We start from the raw sequence: 22,587 nt of genomic DNA, 5'->3' as shown, positions 1-22,587 counted from the left end.
TTATCTAATAAAGTAGATGGGATGAGAGGTAATGAGAATTTAAAATGTTAGAAGGAAGCAAAATTCTGTTGTGAAAGATTATAAAGGAAAAGCTAGGCAAATCAAGGTGGTTTAGACTATTTTAGAGGAACTAGAGTAGTCAAAATTTGAATTAAGAGTTTTAGATAGTCCGAAACAGATTACAATTGGTAAATTCGAGTTTGATCTCTTAAGTGAATGAAAGTGAAGCAAATGATCCTAATTTTATGCATAACTACTAGGGATGAGTGTTAGGAAAGAGTGTAAACCCTTAAACCAGTTTAAAATGAACTATACTTCGATTTAGGAAGGTTAGAACCTCATCAAAAAGCCTAGAACTAATTTTGGGTGGGTGAGTTCTACAATCTGCAGAAAACTCTGCAGAATCCACGCCTGGGCGCCAAAAAGGGCGTTGGGCGCCCTTTGATTCGGCGTTTTGCCAGAAATATGGCGCCCGGGCGCCCTTTTCTGCTGTTGCTTTTGTTTTTGATAGTTTAGGGGGTTCCGGATATCCGTTTTGGACGTTCTTTAGGTCATTCTAGGGGTTTTAGACCCTTCCGGAACTGTTGGTGATGGTTTCAAAGTCATTTTCCTTGTCTAAGTATGAGTTCATTGGATTTTGGATCGTTTGTGGTTCTTTTGAAGTGTAAATAGTGTTATATATATTGTTGCCCTATTTCATTTATTTTCTTTTATTTTTTTTATTATTATGTTATTTTGTCATTCTTAATTTTATTTTACTATTTTGTTTAGTTTTAAAAAAAAAGAAAGGAAGAAAGAATAGAAAAAAGAAAAAAAAAATAGTAAAAGAAAAAAGAAGAAAAAAAAAAGGAAAAAGGAAAGACAAGAAAAAAGAAGAAAAAAAGGGAAAAAGGAAAGGCACGAAAAAAAGAAGAAAAAAAAGGAAAAGTAGAAAATAAAAATAATTACAAAAAAAAGATAAAAAGTAAAATTTATAAAGTAAAAAATAAAAATAATTTTAAAAAAAAAACTTAAATAATAGTATAAGTACTTGTGCGATCGTCCGCATCAGCCTAGTACTTAATACTTTCAATCCCAAAACTTAAATAACGGTATGAGTGCTCGTGCGATCGTCCGCATCAGCTTAGTACTCAATACTTTAAAATAATAAAAATATGTTTTAAAAGGTTTAAGCACACGTGCGACCATTCGCGTCAGCCTTGTGGTTAAAACCTTTCTCTTATTCTTCATTTTCCCAAAAAATCCAAATCTTGTCCAAAACAAATTCCTCAAACAAATTTCCCAAACGATTTTCTAGAACTACATAACCCTGATTTCTCATTTTGAGAATACGTAGGAGCAAGGTCAATCCTTGTCGGGCACAAAAAATAAAAAAATATTTTTGTTTCTTTAGAATTTTATTTTCTGGGATAATTAAACATTTTGAAAAACCACATCAAGTTTGCGCATTAAAGGTACTGCCTTAGGGCAGGCGTTGTAGGGTGCTAACACCTTCCCTACACGTAACCGACTCCCGAAACCAGAATATGGTTTTCATAGACTAAGCCTTATCCTTTTTATGGTTTTTTCCGTAGTTTTCTGCAATAAACTATGGTGGCGACTCCAAACTCTTTTTCAAACTCGTTTCTTTTTTTTTTTTGGATAGTCGTCCCGTCGCGATTCTGGTTGTGACAGTATGCAAAGCAAAGTTGAATAGTTACATGTACATGGTTTTATATGGATTCAATGTGATAATATCATGGTAATCTGTGGTTCATGTATTGAGATAAGTTTCAAAGTGAAAAATATGGTTATTGGACGTAATTCCATGATCCTCAAGGGAGGTTACATGGTGGTGCCCTGTAATTTGTCGTGATTGATCGTATGAATGGCCGGAGTTCAGGATGGGGTTTACCTTGACATTCTAATGACCATCTATGCTCAATTAGAGAGTGATGAGTCATGTGGTGAGAATAGGAGGTGGTCCTAGTCTTGGGTGTCTCCATTTTATATGGGCCAAAATGAGTTTGGTTGGACTTACACTTGTGTGTGGTCGGGTGAAACCCCTCGGCAATGGCTTTGCAAAGCAGTAGGGCCACCACAAGTGCACAAACCCCTGGAACTCGACATTTCATAGTCCGGACGGTCAAATCACGTGGTCTGTCCTTGGCATCAATAAAATGCATTCAGTTATAGTTTGTGTTGTATTATTGTCATTACATGCTTGATATACTTGATTTATAACATGCTTTTTATACCTAGCTTACCCTTGCATTGTGTTTGTTGTATGTGCTTGCTCTCCCCCTTGCGATGATCATCCAATCCTTTGGATGTGAGCAGAGTCAAAGGATGTTTCCCTGGAGCAAGCTTTGGAGACAGAGGATCCAACCACTACCTCTTAGAACCCTTTTTATTAGATCCCTTTACTATATTTTGAGGAACGTTTTAGTTTATTTGTATTTACTTAGTTTCTGATTACTGTCCTTAGATCTCTATATATTTTGAGAGACTTTATAATCCNGTTGTAGTATCTACTTTTCCAGGTTTTATGTTAGACATTTTTATACCATTACGAGAGACTTCCTTTGTATGTAAAGTTTTAAGTTTACAACTCATTTTGGATGATTGTACTGATTATAATTTCTNAGTATATCTTCATACTGCTCTGTCATATTATAATGATAATATCCTGTTATATTATATTGTACCATATAATTTATGGGATGTCACACATATTGTATTTCTTTCTCTGTCAACCAAAATATTGTACACATAAAAATAGCATTACTAATGAAAGAAAAAAGAAACTCAAAGACCTTTTAAAATGAAAAGCTCCATGATCTAAAAAAAAAAAAGTTATCCCTAATTTCTCAGGTGTACCAAAGGAGTGTAACTGAAGCATAAAACGCTAAAATAAAAATCAAATTGAAAGCTTTGAAACTTTCTTATTTTATCAAATTATTTAATGCTAATAGGTACATGAAGATTTGCTACCACTAAAATTTGAAGACAGATTTTTTTTTTAATGATGATCAGAAAAAATTATATAACAATGCTCAATTTTTATGAATTGAATTATCAACTTCAATTTTCTAAAAATAATATATAAAAAAATTAGTTAAAAATTGAACAAAATTACGTTACTTTTTTGTGTTATTGTATTAAATTATGTTCATGCACACAACTCAAATTGAAATCAGTGAGTTAGATTTGGTTTCTTCCTATGTTCTTGCATAATCAATGTAATTGTAAAACAATCACGGTTTAAAATTGACGTTAACATCTTTGTTTTGGTTTGGTTTTTAGTTCTGGAAAATTAGGAATCTTCACTGCATTCACGTAATAATAGCTTCGTACATGTCTCCAAGGACAGAGACAGGAAATAGAAACATATCAAATTAATAAAATTTCACTGACCCACAAGTGAAATAAATAAGAAAAATATTAAACAAAAATAATGCATTCTAATGTATCAAATTAATGAATGTGACTTTTGGAGATTCACGAGGAAACTCCGTCATAAATGGAAGGGAAGATTCAACTATAATAAAACAAAAAAAATTTACGTTCTAAAATTAACTTTAAAATAATAATTATTTAAATTTTACGTATTTATTTAATATGAGATTTAAATTTATATTTTAATTTTCAACAAAAATCATATATATATAGAAAAATATTTAATTTAACTTTCTCTTTAAATCAGAGTTTGAAAATGTGTAAAACATACTTTTCCTTTGAACATATTTGTAGGACGGGAAAAAAACGGAGAAGAACCTAAGCAATGAAACAATCTACAATGATGAGAAATTTTTATAATTTAGTTCAAAACTAAATACATATTTTTTCAAAAAAAAAAGGTAATAATCAAATTTCAAGCTAGCACAACACTCTATAATTTTATTCGACTTTTGGAATTTACAAAATATATCCTCAGAAATCAAACCTAGCCCTTTAAGTCGTACCATAATCCTCTGAAATTCTACCATATCTTATACTTCACTTTCTATGAGAAAATACATGTGAAACTAATAGTTTTAGTTACGCAATGCATTCCATGGTCCCAAAATGGATGCATAGCATATATCTCTCAGAGGACCAAAGTCCACTCTCGAGTCGACAAAACATTTAGCGCAAACCTCCCAATTAATAAACGTCCCATCGAAGACCAAAGTGTACTCTCAACACAACATTTAGGCTTTGTTCTTTTAATAAGATTTGAAGGAGATGATTTGGGGGAGATGATTTGAATGGATTTGAGTGGATTTGAGGATAATTTTTTTGTTGTTTTTTTGAGTAGATTTGTGGGTAATTGATAGTGGATTTGAGGGTAAAGTTTGTGAAAATTAATGTAAGATTTGATTGATGTGACAGATTTAAAAAATTAGTTTAATTGATAGAAATTAAAGATGACCAAAATGCCCCTAGTTATTAAAGTAATATAAAATGTTATTTTTTAATGTTATATAAATGTAAAAATGTTTATAAAAAGAGTAAATTTATTAATAATTATTAAAATTATTTTTTTATAGGATCTCAAACATAAAAAAAATATTTTTTACAGAAATTATAAAAAATTTAATAAAAAAGTATTGGTAGATGGTGAAATCTACCAAAAGTTGTTGAAATCTTGCGTTAAATATATTGGATTTTAGAATTGTTGGATAGATATATGATAGTATAATATAAACAAATGACGGGGTGTGATTATGATATCAAATTCTTGAACTTAAGACCCTTTTCCATTTTTCCATATGTATATATATGTTTATGCCGAAGAAGGAAATATCAGAGATTTGCAAAACGTAAATCATGTGGGTGTCGGAGAAAGCAGAAAACACCAACGACAACGTAGAAGTGGTAATAAACGTGGAGAATAAGGTTGTGGAAAAGAAGATGAAGTGTGTGTGCCGTGTCCCGAAATTCTTGATAAACGGTCACCCAAAAGCTTTCAACCCTCACTTTGTGGGGCTTGGACCCTACCATCATCCCCGTTCTCAGCTCACCATGACAAAAGAGCTGAAGTTAGCTGCAGCAAGTAGGATCATTAACTACCTCCTCAATATCGACCTCCCCGATGTTGAATCTTTCTACCACCAAGATGCCTTAAAGTACTATGCCCACGAAAAAGACAAGCTCACACCGATGGCATATTCGTGCTGGCTTTGCTCAACAGGAGTCTGGATGCCCAACCTCAGCAGCACACTTACGTTGCCCGGAACCGGATACACGAAGGTGTATCCGAATACGCTTCTTTCACAAAATCTTCAACAACTTGGATCCAGATACGTAAAGACTTTATTCGAATACCGTTCCTCCACAAAATCTTGGAAAACCTGGATCCGGATACTCTTCCTCTCCAACCGAATACATGAACATGTCTTCTGTTTCAAGCTTCATCTTCTTCATCTGCCTGTCTCCTCGTCATGAAGCTTCTTCTTTCTCATCCCCTCGCTAGTCTATGCATGGTCAGGACAGTGCTTTCGGTTGCTTCTTCGAATCGATTCTTAAAATTAAGAACAACATTGCGTATCAGGATTGAATATTGTATTTAAATATTAGTAATAGTGCAGGGCATTTCAGTCTTTTATACGTAAATCAGCGCAAATCCTTTCTAAACAGGTGAGATGCTCTCAACAGTGAAATCCTGCAAATCAACACAAATCCATCGTCGCATTTCAACACAAGCGAACACGAAAAAATTTCTTTTCCTCGCTCGTATTCGCCTCTGAACAGTGAATTCTGTTCAAGCGAACAAGGCGTTAGTGCAAACCTCCCATTTATCCATCATTGGTCTGTTCACTTCTTGACATTTCTATTAACCTAAATTTCATTTTCATTTACCTTCAAATCCATTCAAATAAATAATAATTAATTCACTCTTAAATCTTTTCAAATTCATCCACCCACTCTCCTCCACTATGCAGACATATTTTATATTGGTTCACTCATATGACCTATTTCACTCATATGAACTATGTCTAGTTCACCTCTAAGATGTCTTAGAGGGTTCCATTAAATTTTCAATGAAGTACATATGAGTATTCTCACCACTCTTGGTTAAACTAGTAATACCTAGTAACCTCGTTATTGTAACTAAACCGAGTATCACCCACTCCTGGTTTTGCAGTATTCTTCATCAATCCTTGTATACCTAGACACTCCCATTATCTTCCAGATACACCGTCTACTTGAGTTTAACCAACTCCTGGTTTTTTCTAGTCAACCCAATAACCTCCATTACTGTGACTGGAACCGAGTTTCACTCAGTCCTGATTGTGTAGTATTCTTCATCACTCCTAATATCCATAGACACTCCTGATATCTTCCTGATACACTGCCTAGTTGAATTTAACTCACTCTTGACTTTTCCTAATCAACCCAGTAACCCCGTTACCATGACTAGAACCGAGTTTCACCCAGTCCTGGTTGTGTAGTATTCTTTATCACTACTGATATCCCTAGACACACCCGATATCTTCTTGATACACTGTTAAGTTGAATTTAACCCACTCCTGATTTTTCCTAATCAACCCGGTAACCCCCGTTACCATTAGGGATGGCAAAAAAATTCACGCCCGCGAATATCCGTGGATAAAATCCGCGATGGATAGTTGATAACCGCAGATATTTACTACCTGAAACCCACGGATAAGGGATATTTTAATACCCGCTTATAAACGGGTCGGATGCGAGTATCCGCTACCTGCAAAAAATAAAAATAAAAATTTAATTTTTATTTTATTAAGTTAAATTTAATTAAAATTAACATCTAATTTATATTTTATTTAATTAAAATGGTACTATATGAAGTATACCTATCGGAATTAATTGTCATTTATGGACAATTAACAAATATTAATAGGTCTTTACAAAATATACAGTATTGATTATTGGGTTTGATTGCTTAAAAATATACTACACTAACTAATAGGTCAGATTGTCCCCGTCAACAACCCATCGGATTATATGGCATTCTTAGGAAGGATTGAAGATCAAAAGATAACCAAGCAAATAAGGACGACTGACCATCAGAACAATTCAACCGAAACAAAAATTAAATTTTAATTTATATTTAATTTAATTTATATTATATTTTATATATTTTTTTGTAATTCTATTTAAATTTTATTTTAATAACTTATAAAAAAATATTTTTTTAAATATTTGCAGGTATCCGTGGGTTTTAAAATATCTGCGGATATTTTTTAAATAGGTATCCGTGCGGGTATCGGGTGGATTTTTTTTTTGCCGGATCTGGTTACGGGTAGACATTATCCGTGCCCGACCCGACCCGTTGTCATCCCTATTTACCATGACTAGAATCGAGTTTCATCCATTCCTAGTTATGTAGTATTCTTCACTATTCCTGATATTCTTAGAAACTCCTGGTATTTTTCCGATATAATGTCTAGATGAGTTTCACCCATTTTAACCCTTTTTATTTTATTCAAAGTTTCACAAAAGTCTAGAATTTTTCTCTAATTGCACTTTAGTCGTTTCTTTCTTTTCAAAATTGCATAAGAGAGTTGACCAGAATGGATCAGCTTTGATCATTCAATTTCATGCTTTAAATGAATAAAATTTTTATTTCAGTTGCACAAATAAACAATAGAACATCCAAAATAATGTATGGTACTAAGAATCACATCTTAAACATCTTTAATTCTAATTGCACTTTAGTCGTTTCTTTCTTTTCAAAATTGTATAAGAGAGTTGACCAGAATGGATCAGCTTTGATCATTCAATTTCATGCTTTAAATAAATAAAATTTTAACTTCAACTCTATAAATAAACTATAGAACATCCAAAACAATATACGCAACTAAGAATCACATCTTAAACATCTTTAATTCTCAAACCTAATAAATTCAATAGTCACAGATTCAATTTAAATAAATCATTTAAATACACAAGAATCTCATTAACATAATATATACACTCATCACTTAGGAATCCCAGTTGTCGGGCTTCTGAAAGAGGAGTGTTTTTATAGGAAATTCTGAGTATGGACGGGATAACCTTTTTGTAACACTTTTCAACTTCATCCGTAATGTATTAGCTTCCTTTATTGACCCCTCTGTTTTGCATTTTAGACAACGTAATGTCTAATATAGTTGTCGAATAGTAGTCGAATCTCATGGCTCAAGCTCGAATCTTGGGATCCAGGATCAGGAGGAGCAGGAGACTCACTCAACTGAATCAGCTGAGAGAGAAGTTTTCTGGCGTATGATTCAATAAGTTTTCGGCCAGGTGGTTTGTTTCCTCCGTAAAGGACAGGCAAACAAAGAAGGCACCTTCCATTAACAACTGCTCGGATTTCCCTCCTCGGCAGCAACCTGCATAACATCACCATTTTATTTCCCCCATTTATCACCAAACAAACCGCAGTTAAAAAAACTAAAGAGAGGAACGGACTTGATAGGGTCGTAACGGTCGCGCCCGAAACTGAGACAACCGTCCTTCAGAGAGACCCTATTGGCGTAAAAGCTTTTAGTCTCGTCGTGGGAATAGGAGGATTTGGAGAGGTACCCTTTGGCGATCAAGCAGTCCACGAAGGAGATCCATTCCGACCATGGGTGGTCGACGGCGACGGGGCGTAGGGTTTTGGCGGCGGCGGCGGAAGAGGGGGAAGTGCGGCGGAGGAATTGCGGTGGCGTGAAGGGAATAGGTTTGGAGAAGATAAAGGAAGACTTAACAGTTACAGGTACGGTTCGATGGGTACGGAAGATTGCGGTCCGATTCCGTACAGTGCAAACCTAGAAGCTGACATTGTTTTGTTTAGCTTTCTCCTTTCTTTCAGGACTGAGGTTTATCTCAATGGATGGGATGCAACACAGTAAAGATTTTGAGTTAGGGAATTAATTACCTCCTCCACGTATATAAATATTATAATAAGTTCAAGGTTTCGTCTCATCCATTAATTACTAATATTATTCTTATTAATTTTCAAATAATAATTATTATTCTTCTTAAATATTCATTTATAACTATTATTGTTGAGAATAATCATTAAGGAAAATAAAATTTTAACACCATTTTTTGACACTATTTTGACACTGTACACGTGTCAAAATGTGGTTGGACGATTTCAAATTAAAAAAACAAATTTTGGTTTTTTTCTTCCAAACATACTCCTATCTCAACTTTTTTAATTTGAAATCGTCCAATCACATTTTGACACGTGTGCAGTGTCAAAATAGTGTTAAAAAATGATGTTAAAATATCATTTTCCAATCATTAATTAATGATTGTTTTAACAGATCCATTATTAATATTATTTTTCATATATTTGAAGGTGTTAAATGGATGTATATTATCTATTTTGAAACTATGTCATGCATGCCTTTAAAATTTCAAAAGCCTTTAAAGTATTTGTAATTAAAGTATTTGTAATTAGGAATCACTGTAAATAGTGTGATATTATAGTTTTGATTTGGATTAATTATGTTTTTAGTCATAAATTTTAATATAAAATTTGTTTTTATTTCAAACTTTGATAGAGTTTGTTTATATCATGTCAGTCTGAAATACTATTTAATAAGTTTAAACAATTTGACATCATTAGGTTGAAATGTGTATATTTAATTCATTTTTAAAGTTTAAAGATTAAAATGTATTCAATTGATAAGAGGATGAATTTTAATTTGGTGTTTAAGTTTAGAAACTAAAAGTATTTAACTTGTTTCCATTTTTTTATATTTGTGTTATTCTCATCTTTATTTATATATTAATACCTTAGTATTTAATTAAATTTAGATTCAACGTAATAGATTGATAACAAAATGTAATATTATATACATCTACTGTGTATAATGAATAGAATATTTAAATAAACTCGAATAAAATAGAACGAATATAAAATACCTAACTTATAAACTTATAAGTCTTCACTTAATAAAGATTTAATGTTATTTAGTAGTTATATTCATCATCCGAACATGAAATAAATGTTATACTTGTGAATGGGTTTACATAACACTTCATCCATATGCTTTAACAAAATTTTGTAGTTATTCTATGATTATACCAATAAAACATTGAAGATTTTTTTACTATATAGATAACTAATTATGAAATGAAAAATATTAAATACATTTCTTAATTTATATACAGACCTTAAACATGAAATAAGCTGAGACAAATTGATCATCACCCTCTATATATGAATGTATTAGGAATATTTATTTTGGATATGCATTAGCTTAAGCAAACTTGAAGTTGAAACTCCGACTTTATTTTTTAGGACAACAATCACTCATATTAAAGGATGATGACAACATATGAATAGTGATACTCGTTACCTAAATTGTGACAAAAAAAATTTACTCGATATATGTTTAAAAAATACTCACAACTATTTTAAAATCTACATGTAGATATTTTTAAAAAGTATATATCTTATAAATTTTTAAAATAAAATTACAAAAAATAAATATATATTAAATTAAACTAAAATTTAGTTTTAATTAAATTTAATATAATAAAATATAAATTAATTTTAATTTTAATTAAATTTAACTTAATAAAATATAAATTTAATTTTAATTTTAATTTTTGTGAGTATTAGATATCTATAAATACGGATAATATGATATTTATACTCAATCTATTTATAAGCACGTATTAAAATACTTACTATCTGTCAAGTAATAAACATTTAGATACTAACTATTCATCACAAATTTTATCTCTAAACAAATACGGATATTTTTGACATTCCTACTTATATCCCTTATTCTAATATCCTTTCATATCGTTTAAATCAAAGATAATTTTTACATGCTTTTCTCTTTTAACATCATTGAAGTATTCTTTAAAAAGCAAAAAGTCATTATAAAGTTAAACTTAAAGTACAAAAGTAAACAATATCTCAAAGACAGCTACTGTAACAATATTATCCAACCATATACTTAAAATTAAAGTATTTGGTGTTTTATTTATTTATGTCAAGTATCATCTTATTTTCTTGTATTACAAAAGTTTAAAATATCTTAATATACAATTGTTGATTTTATTTTACTAACTAAAGTTTAAACATGGATGTATAATAAGAAATAAAACGTAAAATTCACACTATAGAAATAATTAGAAATCAAATAGTTGGATAGTTTTGTTCAGTTTCGGTAAAATAGAACGACATGATCAGTATACTTAGAAATTTAAATATGTAAGTAACATAATTTAATCAATTTTTATTTTCATTAAAATATTATATTCTTTTAAAGTTTTTATTGAAAAAATAAATTATATAGTTTTGTGTCATTTTACAATTTTTTAAATTAAATATTGGAGTATCATTTTTTATAATGTTATTCCTTCTATTTTGAAAATTATAAATAATTGTAATATGTAATCACATTGTCTTATTATTATATTTAATAGGTTTTTTTAATTATGCCTTATCTTAGTTTTACTTTAAGTAGAGATTAATATGGTGTAAAAAAAGTAAAGGTAAAAATAATTTGAAATTTAATTAACTTTAATCTCCTGGATTTATTAATACAATACTTTTACTTCTCCCTCTTTTCTTCCTTTCTTCCTACCACTTTTCATTCTTGCTTTTCGATTTCTGAAAGTTTTAACTATCTGCAGTGAACAACAACAATAGATAGAGGAGGATGCAATCTTGTGGCTTAACTTGTCACAGTGGTCACAATTGCGATCATCACGTAAAGATGCTAATGCAAAGACATCATAAACAAAAGTAGGAGTGTCATTGATGGAGTACTTACACGCTAAATAGTGAAACAAATAGAAGTTAAAGTGGGTACAACATGTGAACCCCAACGTTGATCAGGAACATGGAAATATTTATCAACAAGTCTATGTATTGCCAATAATTATGATCGTTCTCTATTTCTTGGACAGGTGAAGAGACAGAAGGCAATAACTCATTACAAATTCATGGAAAAGAGCATCAATCTTACCCATATAATCAACCATAGAATCCTGATGTCGAGGATCAACAACATTGAAAAGTTCATGACAAGCACCATAAGGACGTTAAGTGTCATTGGTGTATAATAATTTAACATGTTCCCAAACTTCAAAACATGTGTAGTAAGAACGAAAAGCTTGATTTAAAGAAGAGTGAAAGACACCCTTGAGAACAATAAACATCAATTTTCATCAAAGGGAAAACCTCAGCAAAAGCAATATTCGTCACTTTTTTAGTAATATGATTAATATATTCCTGACTCTTAAGTCAAAGTTTAATGTCTGATGTCTAAATCACATAACACTAGTGCAAAAACAACGTATAATGTTACGTGTTTAACGTCGTACCATTCAATAGCCAACGTTAAAAATGAACGGTGACATTTTTGTAAATAAATGCAATTATTAAATGTCGTTTAGAGTTGTAATTCGACGTAAAAAAAATATAAAACGTCGAATGCCCCAACTTTAGACGTTAAAAGATTAGTGAATTCAAAAAAAATTGAGCGGGAGATTAAAAATTCATTGACTTTATCTCAGCGCGCGAGACCCTTTTCTTTCCTCAAACTTTTTTCGAATGAAGTTTGACGACCATCACATGTAATCTTTCTTTCATTTGATACAAATGCATGTTAATTAACTGTTTTAGGTCTGATTTTCGTTTGTTTTCACCGATGAACCCATCTTTTAAAGGTTAATTTTTGTTTTTTTTTCATTTTGAAGAACTTATTTGTTGATAACTTGTTTGTTATTTTTTTGTTGAACTTGTTTGTTGTTGTTGTTGTTTGGTTGAACTTATTTGTTGTTAATGTTTGATTGAACTTGTTTATTGTTTGATTGAACTTCTTTGTTGTTTGTTATTGTTCTTTGATTGATCATATATTACTGTTCATAGTTCATGCTTTATCAAATACCAAAAACTGAAATTTGTTGTTTTATCTGTTTTTCAGGTCTCGTAGAATTGTAAAAAAAGGATCACAATTAATTAAAAAAAAAATAAAATAAAATTGATTAACGTCGTATTTTGACAAAATTCGAAGTTAAATTAACGGTGTTTATTGGCAAAATTCGACGTTAAATTGAAGTCCAATTTTTTAAATTTAACGTCAATTTAACGTCCTGATATGACGTCATTCTCGGATTCGCTGTGAAAGGCCAAAAATATTCGACGTGTATGCTATTTTTGTACTAGTGTAATTAATGTCATCTAATTTATCAATAGACAATTACACATTGACATAATTTATATGGACAGGTCAAACGCATTTGTGAAAGAGATTAAAAGAGATAACAACAAAAGAAGTCATTAATGAACATGACAGAGAAATCCTAAAATTCCAAGTTTCTTCAATCAAGGCAACAAGTCTAGATCCAAAGAGAGGAGGTCACGGAAAGTCCAACAAGAATGATCAGAGCTGGAGAAGACAACACACACACTACCACGCTTGGCTGGAAAAGACGACGTTTATGAACTTTAACTGTCGTGTGAGAGCACATCTAGACTCTAATGGCAGTGTGTGGTTGTCGATTGAAACCGAAGCTCCAACAACGGTGACGACGATAGATGACAACAACAACAACAGCTTTAACGGTGGCGATGTTTATAGTGGATAAGGACGGCGAAAATTTTTCAAAAGAATTTTAAACTTTAGATGCCATATTTAATATACTAAAACATTATATATGAAATTAATCTCTGAGAAAAAAAATACACATGGGTACTTTATTTGTAAGAAAGGAAATATGAATTGAACTCAAAATATAAAGTAAAAAATAATAACAAAATAAAGTAACTTAAGATAAAAATTAAATATAAATTATCAAGATATGTAATAATTCGAGATATCTAACAATATAATACTCTTTAATTACAATTCTTTTTATTCACCAAGTTCGATCCAAAACTATTCTTAAGTTAGTCATTTTTTAATATTCAAATTGTAGAGGAAAAAGAATTACTCGCAGCCATAATTAAAAGTAAAAACAATGATTGGTCCAAATACTCAAATTGAAATACAAAAATCACATTTTGAAGGTTTGGGCCCAAGCCTTGTTTTCCTTTCTTCTTTCTTTCTCTTTGGATAGTTTCTTATTGCACCCCATCCAATGGTGAAGACGTGAGAAACAGATGAAGTACACTTATTTAGGAGGTGATGAATCACTTCAATTGATGAAGAAAAAGAAAATGAATTAATTAAAAAAGCCTTTGCTTCGATTTCGATTGATGGAGGAAATAAGAGAAACGATGATCATAGAAAGGCATGCAGCAAGGAGAATAGCAGAAGCCACAATCGCTCGAACAAAAAACCTGTCATATGCCTTCCTTGTAGGGTCACTCTTTAGGACACCCGCAGAGTCAAATAAGTCATCGAAGAACTTTTTAAATTCCAAAGACACTCCAAAACCTACACCAACCCCTGTGCCTAGAAGAACAGAAATTACCTGCAATTTCACACCACTTACTTTCTTTCAATTTGTTCATGCATATAAAATTATTAAGAATGAAACTTTAAAGTCGAAATCAATTACACAAAATCGGTTTATAAATTAAGATTTTAATATACTTATATATTTTAGTTACTAGTCATTTAGGACTTCTAATAGACATACATATTTTATGTGAGACTAGATATTAAAAGATTGTCTGATATATATTTTAAGCTTAATTTAATTTTATAAAATTTGCTTGTAAAATAAAGTTTCAACCTACTTATATATTCTAAAATAATTATAAGACTTGTAACATACACTTATTATAAGTATATACATATTATACGTAAGACTAGATATCAAAAGATAGTTTTATACTGTGTTAAGAAAAAAACTTTAAATTTAACTAAATTCTATAAAACTGACTTGTAAGATGAAGTTAGCAGTCATCTATATTTATATATATTAAATTTAACTTATCAATATTCGACGTGAGACTTCCAATAGTAATAATTTTAATTAAATTACTAAGGATTAGAAAACAAAAATAAGAAAATTTAGGACCTTGTCTCCAAAGAAGTCAAATTCAGGCAAGCATCCATTGCGTATCAACCTCTTCTGCTGTACTGAATAATATATGGCAAATGGTAGCTGCAATATACAATATGCACCACCAATTATTCCAACCACAGCTTCATACCTGCATTTTTCACATAACCATGCCATATAAGCTTCAACAAATTAAGGTTATTTTCACTCAATAGAGTTTGGTTTATATGCATTTTCTAACTATTTATACATGGTAGAAATTTACATTATAAGTGCTTGTGTAAAGAAATTTTGCAGTAAGCTTTTAATAAAATTTATAACCTGAAGGCATAGAAATCTTGAAATCTGAGCTGTGTTCCATCATCAAATCTGACTTTGTTAGTAAAGAGTAAGGCCACAGATGCAGCTGAGGCTGCCAGAGTAACAATCCTAAGAAAAAGCATTGAGTTGGCCACAGCTTTTGTCACCATGTTTGCTTCAAATTAAGGTATTTTTCTCCAACACTGTTCTTACAATCTTGTACCAAGAAATCCCTTTTATATGCAAAACTAATAACCAAGACACGGTTAATTTCTTGGTCTTTCTTCGTTAGCTCCAATGCCATTTGTTTTGTATAATCTGCAAAACCTCATTTCGATGGATGTTGGAGCAAACAGCAATGCCAATACATTGTTCAATTAATCACCACCCTAAATTTTTACACTTATTTCATTCAAAGATATTGTTTTCAGCTTAATAAAACACTTAAAAAATATTTTATTGGTGTTTGTTCTTTTACCAAAGAGCAAAACCTAGACACCATCTGATAATAGTAATGCAAATTAAGAGTAGTATGTTGTAGTAACCCAATACTTTAATAAAAAAATACACACCAACATAAATTTTTTATATTTATTTAATAATATTTTTTCTTATTTTTTACTTTTTTTCCTTAAGAAAACATAAAAATTTAATTTTTTTCATAATATTTTGGCTTTATATTATATCAACTAAATATAAAAATATGTGATCAAATCATTCTTCATATTTTAATTGCTTAATCATGCAAATAAGATCTTTAATGGTATTCAAACAACATATTACATATATAGATTAATTTTAAAAGAAAATGTATCTTAAATAATTTTTTTGACAATTTTTTTATAACTGTTTACGTGAAAATTTATGATGAATCTGTTTCAAATATACGAATCAATAAAATAACGATACATAATTAGTTGTCGAAAAATTATTAAAATAAATTGTTAAAATATGATCATCTAATTTTAAAATCAGATGAAAAAACATATTCAAACCAAAACCTTGGATTAAAAAAAGGACAGTTTTTCTTTGAGGAAAATGACAGAGAAAATGGATACGTGTTGTTTTCGGAAAAGCCGAGGGATTTCAAAGAAATGGTGGAAAATATAAACATTCTTTGTATTTGTCTGATTCCAAATTAATTTACGATAAGAAGTGATTTTAGTGAGCTGTGCTAATAATTTGGTTTGTCTGTCATAGGACACTGCCAAACTTTTGAAAATCACTATGACTTAGGTTTTCACTCTATCTTCTTCTTCACCACCACCGGCTTATCGCGGCAAGTAATTATTATAATTACAATTAAAACTATATATTGTTTCTTATATTTGTAATTTGTGGGGTATGTGTTTGAAATTTTACATTAGATGCAAATATAAAAATAATATATAAAGAGAAAAGATTGTTAATTTTATTATTTTAAGATTTCGAGTTAAAAATGAATTTTACTCTCTTATACGAGTTATGCTCAAAGTGGAAAGAATCTAATAGGATAATATTTTTCAAACAACTGCTGAGAAAGATTAATTTAATGGAGGAGAAAAAAAAACAGAAAAATCTATGTAATTTCGTAAAATTTGAAGAATGATTAGTTTAATTTATTTAAAAGTTCACTATAAAATAATTTCTGTCTTTTATATCTGTCTTTTGTTTCACATTTATTCTTAATATTATCGCTAAACAGTATTCAAGAATATTTCTTCTACAAAATGATAAAATTACATTCAATGTAAGATAAAAGGTGAAAATGACCCTGAATTTTATTATTAGTATTATTATTATTACTATTATTAATAATATTATTATTATATAATTTAAAATTATCATAAACTTCAGAAAAATCAAGCTGCGTGTTTTACAAATTTGTTTACTAGTTCTTAAGTATCGTTTTTAACACCAATCACCCTCTTCTGGATCAACGGCCCAAAGAAAAATGTTGATCCATTAGGAAGGCGGGCTCTTCCTGTATTACCTTCTTTCTACACCTCTTAAATTTTTTTATTTAAAATTATGTAATTCAGAATGTATGTAAATTTTGTATTCTTAAATGTATGATTCGAAATGTATTTTTTATTTTTTATTCTGAAATACACAGGCCAAAGTATAATATACATTTATATAGAATTAGACAAAAAAAAAAAAAAGCTAAACATTCTAATACTAATGAACAATATTAAAATCTTAAAACAAATCAAATTATAAACTTATTTAACAATAAATAAAGAATTATAATACAAAAGAGAAAATTAAAATTATAAAAAGTTATTATTACTATGTCATAGATCAACTTACTTTTTAACCAAACTAAAAACAACCATTTAACTTGTTGGTTATGTTCAATTTATCCCACATTTTAAAAATTATTTATTTTCAACCCAAATAACTCAAACACATGGTAAGTTGATTCACTCACAAATTTGAACCCATTTTAAGACTCCCAAATATAAGAATATTTTTTTAGCATATAAAAATTGGAGGTGTAACGAGTAAGAGAATGGTGCAAATAGTATCAGAATAAGCGTAACTTAGGAAAAAGCCCAAATTGTTTATTCTTTTTAATATTTAGCAACAAGGTAAAAAATATTACCTCTTAGTCGGACTCAAGCCCGACACAAGTCAACGAAAACATAATGGAATAATGGAAATTAATTTAATATTTAGAAAACCCAATTGAAATATTTATTTTCTATGAAATTTGTTATTCTTAATCCAATTTTCAAGAGGCCATTAAAGATGATTTTGGAAGTATAAATATAATAAATTGGAGGAATTTAGAGGATAAACATTCTAAAATGAGAAAAAGTAGGTTGAGATGAGACACACATTAACTATAAAGAGGACAATTTGGTAGCTGAGAAAATGGAGTAATTGAATGAGAAATTAAAGTGCTTTATAGGAAAGGTTCCTCGATAAACCTAAATGCCTTTCTGCGCCTAATAATTTAGTGCTTTTTCTAGAATATGCATTTGCCAATATATCACAACATTTGGTTGAATTAATTCATTGAGTTAGTTATATTACTTTGTATGTAAGCATTGCTTAACAATTTTTTCAGATGACCAAATTCCAAGCATTCTGTCATCTAATTTTAAGTAACATCAAACACCATTTTTCCTTCTATATAAAGTATGCCCACAACCTCAACAAACTCAACTTCGATAAAAAATAATGTTGCACCCTAATAATCAAATGCCTATGTTCATTCATATGCCAAAATTATTAATGTAATTTTATATATTATTATTTAATAATAAACAGAAGCAATTTTAAATCTTGTTATAGGTATTTTAATAGTCGTGTTTAAAATATTATGAGCAATTACAACAATAAAATATAAAATTAAAACATGAACACTCAATATTAATTTACTCATATCCATGTTACAAAAGCATACATAATATGAAAAATAATGCCTAGAAATGTGTACAGATGTCAATGATGTGTGCATGTTTTCAGGGGATAACACTATCATCTTTGTTTCACGTTAACAAAAACAATATCATAACTTAAGACATAGATAAATATATTTTAAATCTCTAAATTTTAACATTAACTTTTTTTTTCAAATTTTATTACAGCTTAGTTTTCAAACTTTAAAAATACTTTTAAGTTGATTATATCAAAAATTTGATGTATTAAACTGTTTTTTGTATTACTATTTAAATTATTATACTATTTAATACATAATTTTATATAAAATAAACTATTAAAAATTTTACATCATCTAGAAAGAAGACATAAGACAGAGGTGTTAACGAGTTTTTGTAAAATTGAAAATAATCTAATATATATTTAAGAGTAGTAAATTTATGTTTGTGAATATATGTGATGAAGGATGAGAAAGAGATAAGTAAGAGAATAAGAAGAAGAAGGAAGAATAATGATAGTTGGTATGTATTTATATGCAAAGATGGATGGTTTAATTTTTTTTAATAATTTTTTAATGTGATATTATTTTATTGGTTTGTATATTTGAACGAATCTATCACAAATTATTATATAAGTGATTGTAAAATAGTTATCGGAAAAAAAGTTGTTAAAAATATATTTTATTTTTAAATATTGTTTTTGTAAAAAGCAAAGAGTTTTTTTTGTGATGTTTGGGATTTGATGCTTTGACTTTTGGACTAGCACAAGCAAACTGCTCTTTTTGGATTTAAAGATAGGTATCCCCACTCACATGCTTTGTTTCATCTCTTATCACTCTTCAACTTCCTACACTCTCAAATTCTCATTCATAAGAGATGCCCAAATTTTAACAAGGGCCCCATCACCCAATTTCATTATTAGCCTTTCTTGCCTAAACTTTTTATTTTTTCTTAATAAACTTTACCATTTTAATTAATTAACACTTCTAAAAATCATATTTTTCATATATATATATATATATATATATATATATATATATATATATATATATATATATACATACATATATATATATATACATACATATATACCACAAAAACAAATTCATGGAACCTTTAGATCCTTCCTTGCAAAGCATACGTCAATTCGTGGAAGCCTTTTGTGTTGTAAATAACACCTTCCTTATCTTTATTCTTTCCATTGTGTGTGACATGTTACCACTTATAACTTCTTTTTCGTTACTTTTTGTTTGTTTTACTTTCCCAAAATGCTTTCTCAAACCCTAGAATACACCAAACCTCCATGCACTTCTCTTACCATCTCATTATGTCTCATGCAAAAACAATTTTAGATTTTTCTTTATCTGTATTGTTCTTCTGTTCGATTTTTAAAATACATTGATATTGATATTGATATTTTAAAATATTTTAAAATATATTAAATAATATATCAATATCAATGTATTTTGAATATATAACAGAAAAACAAAAATTCAACTAAGAATCTGAATTATGCGAAAACTCTCTTTTTTTACTTCCTTGGTGCATCTATGTGTGATCATAAACCCATACTTTTAGGGCTTTTGTCTTTCATGTGAGATGATCCAGCCACCATGATAGTTGAAGGTGATGGAGAGGCACATGGAAACTAAAAGGTCTTCTTCCCACAAAAGAGTACACATTACAACCAAAAAGAAAAAGAGAAAAGGGATGAAAAGAAGATAGGAAAATAAAATAGGTTTAAATATTTTTCTTTTTTTTTAAAAAAAGAAGGTAAAAACAACCCACGCTCCCATGTCCTACTAGATAATGCTCTTCCTCAACACTCTCATTCATTTTCTCCTCGTTGGGAAGAATAAAGGAATCAAACACTACCCTGTCCCTGAGTTGGGTGTATGGGTATGTGTTATAGAGACACTTAGATAGTGAAAGGAAGAGAAAAAAAAAAAAAGATATATCTCATGAACACTACAGAACTACATAGATCGATTAATGTAAGGGTATAAAAGAATCACGTAGATCGAAACCAAACCAAACCATGGTACGAAAAATCCAAGTAGAGACCACCTTTTTTTTCACAAAACTGACAAATTAATGTTTCCAAGGAATTCACTGGAATTCTTGGTGTGTGTGTCACTTTCTATTTGACATATGTTAGAGAGAGAGGAGAAAGAAAAGTGATGAAATGATTTATCTAATTGCAATTTGCATGTTATTAGAAGACCCTTTGGGTTTGAGTAGTTATTTTCATGATTGTATTCTTAAACACTTGCCTTCATTATTGTTGCTGCCACAAAGATGCATCATTTTTATAATTTTTGCTCCAATGGTTTTGTGTGGATAAAAAGTTGAATCATGTGCTCATCACAGCTGCATCGTCCCACCATTATTCCTGAATAGTAAATACCCTTCCACAAATTTAAAGGGAAGACAAGAATATTACTAAGTTCCAATTTCGGTTTCTTATCTCATACTTTTGCATTCTTATTTCCTCCTTCACTGTTCTATATTGGAAAACAACAATACCATCATCTTCTTCTTCTCTTACTTTTTCTTTCCATTCAATTCTATAAATATATTCACCCAACTTACTTTAATCCCTTAATACTTTAATCATCCTTTTTTTTTTCTATATACACCAGATGATATAATAAAACTACAAATTTTGATATTATATATTAAGATCTAAACTCAATCCACAAAACTCATTTATAAAATTATATAATGTAATATTATCCATCTTTAAGTTATGTGAGATCTTCAACATTTTCTTTTATGTTTTTTTGTTCAAGATATATTTTTAATTTTTAAAATATTTAAAAACAGTTTTAGTTCTGTAAATATTTTATATTTAGTTCTTGTATGTATTGAAAGAAAAAAAAATCTTAGGTGACATATTTTCTTAATTTTCTAGTGATATTTTTAATTTTCTTTTTCAAAAATAGGAATGTTTCGGGTATAAGGCTTGGAGGTCTCTTGATCAAAACACTCCATGTTGTATTGAAAACCGAACATACTCGTTAAAGGTCGAACAAGTTCCTTTGTCGTCTTCGTGCTCCAAGTTGTATCGTTCGCTCTCCCTCCTCTTTCTCCAAGCGGGACGGGCCCCTGAAAAAGGCACTCTGACGCTCAAGTTAGTAATATAACTGAACGATTAGTATAACAAGTAATGCATATATTGTGCATCCTAGTCTAAAGTCATACCTGATACCTTTATTTATACTAGTTGTAATGAACTTTAACCTTTTGTGAGTCTAATGACGACCCAATCACAACGTGGTTGGCCAAGGTTGTGGGCCTGGTGGTTGGCCTGATGGATGGTTGGCCTAGATGGTCGGCCTGGTCGGTCAGCTTGGATGATCGGTCTGAGTAATTGGTCTAGGTAATCGACCTGAATGGTCAGTCTAGATGATGGTCGTGAATGCTAAGATCATACGGTACAAGAAATAAAAGTCATTTATAAAGTTCACATATATTATGAGTTTTTTCATAAATTAATCCAACCTCAGTTGTCTCTAATAATAAAATAATTCTCTATAACAGAAATAACACAAATTAACATAACGAAAAATAAAAAAACATATTTTATATTCTTTATTTTATAAAATATATATTACTTCATTTTACAATTAAAAAAAGCAACCAACTGTTCATATTTGTTGTTCTTAATTATAGTAGTTTAAATAAAAAAAAAAAGACATAAAAATATATGCCTGACCCTTTTTTTTTCTTTGATGTTGGCCGGGAACATGAGATAAAAATTATTGAGAAGCACTAATGACAAAATCAGTGTTCACTATTTTAATAGACAAAGTATAAAACAACTCTTTTGTCATGCTCTTGATAATTAAGCCAGATATTTAATTATGATTCTCTTAATCAATTCTTGATTAACACTATCATCTGTCATTGTCACAGTTCTTCGATAAGATAATTATCATGATCTTATGCACAATTAATCAGAAGTTCCCGGAATATTGATTAAAACGCTTTAGGTAGCTATCCATTAGGTGCATGTGCA

The 22,587-nt window shown here is 29.7% G+C and overlaps 1 protein-coding gene across 1 annotated transcript; it reads right to left on the bottom strand.

Moving 5' to 3' along the window:
- Window positions 1-14,109: 14,109 nt before the first annotated feature.
- LOC111241410 (CASP-like protein 4D1) lies at window positions 14,110-15,368 on the bottom strand. Its single transcript, XM_022779271.1, has 3 exons — window positions 15,220-15,368; window positions 14,914-15,049; window positions 14,110-14,361 (listed from the first exon to the last, which is right to left on the bottom strand). The coding sequence occupies exons 1-3, from the start codon at window positions 15,366-15,368 to the stop codon at window positions 14,110-14,112; spliced, it is 537 nt and encodes a 178-aa protein (XP_022634992.1).
- Window positions 15,369-22,587: the final 7,219 nt, after the last annotated feature.

Source organism: Vigna radiata, chromosome 1 (assembly GCF_000741045.1).
Source record: "Vigna radiata var. radiata cultivar VC1973A chromosome 1, Vradiata_ver6, whole genome shotgun sequence".
Lineage (NCBI taxonomy): Eukaryota > Viridiplantae > Streptophyta > Magnoliopsida > Fabales > Fabaceae > Vigna > Vigna radiata.
Note: the sequence above shows the minus strand (reverse complement) of the source record. Positions and strands in the feature narration are given on the sequence as shown.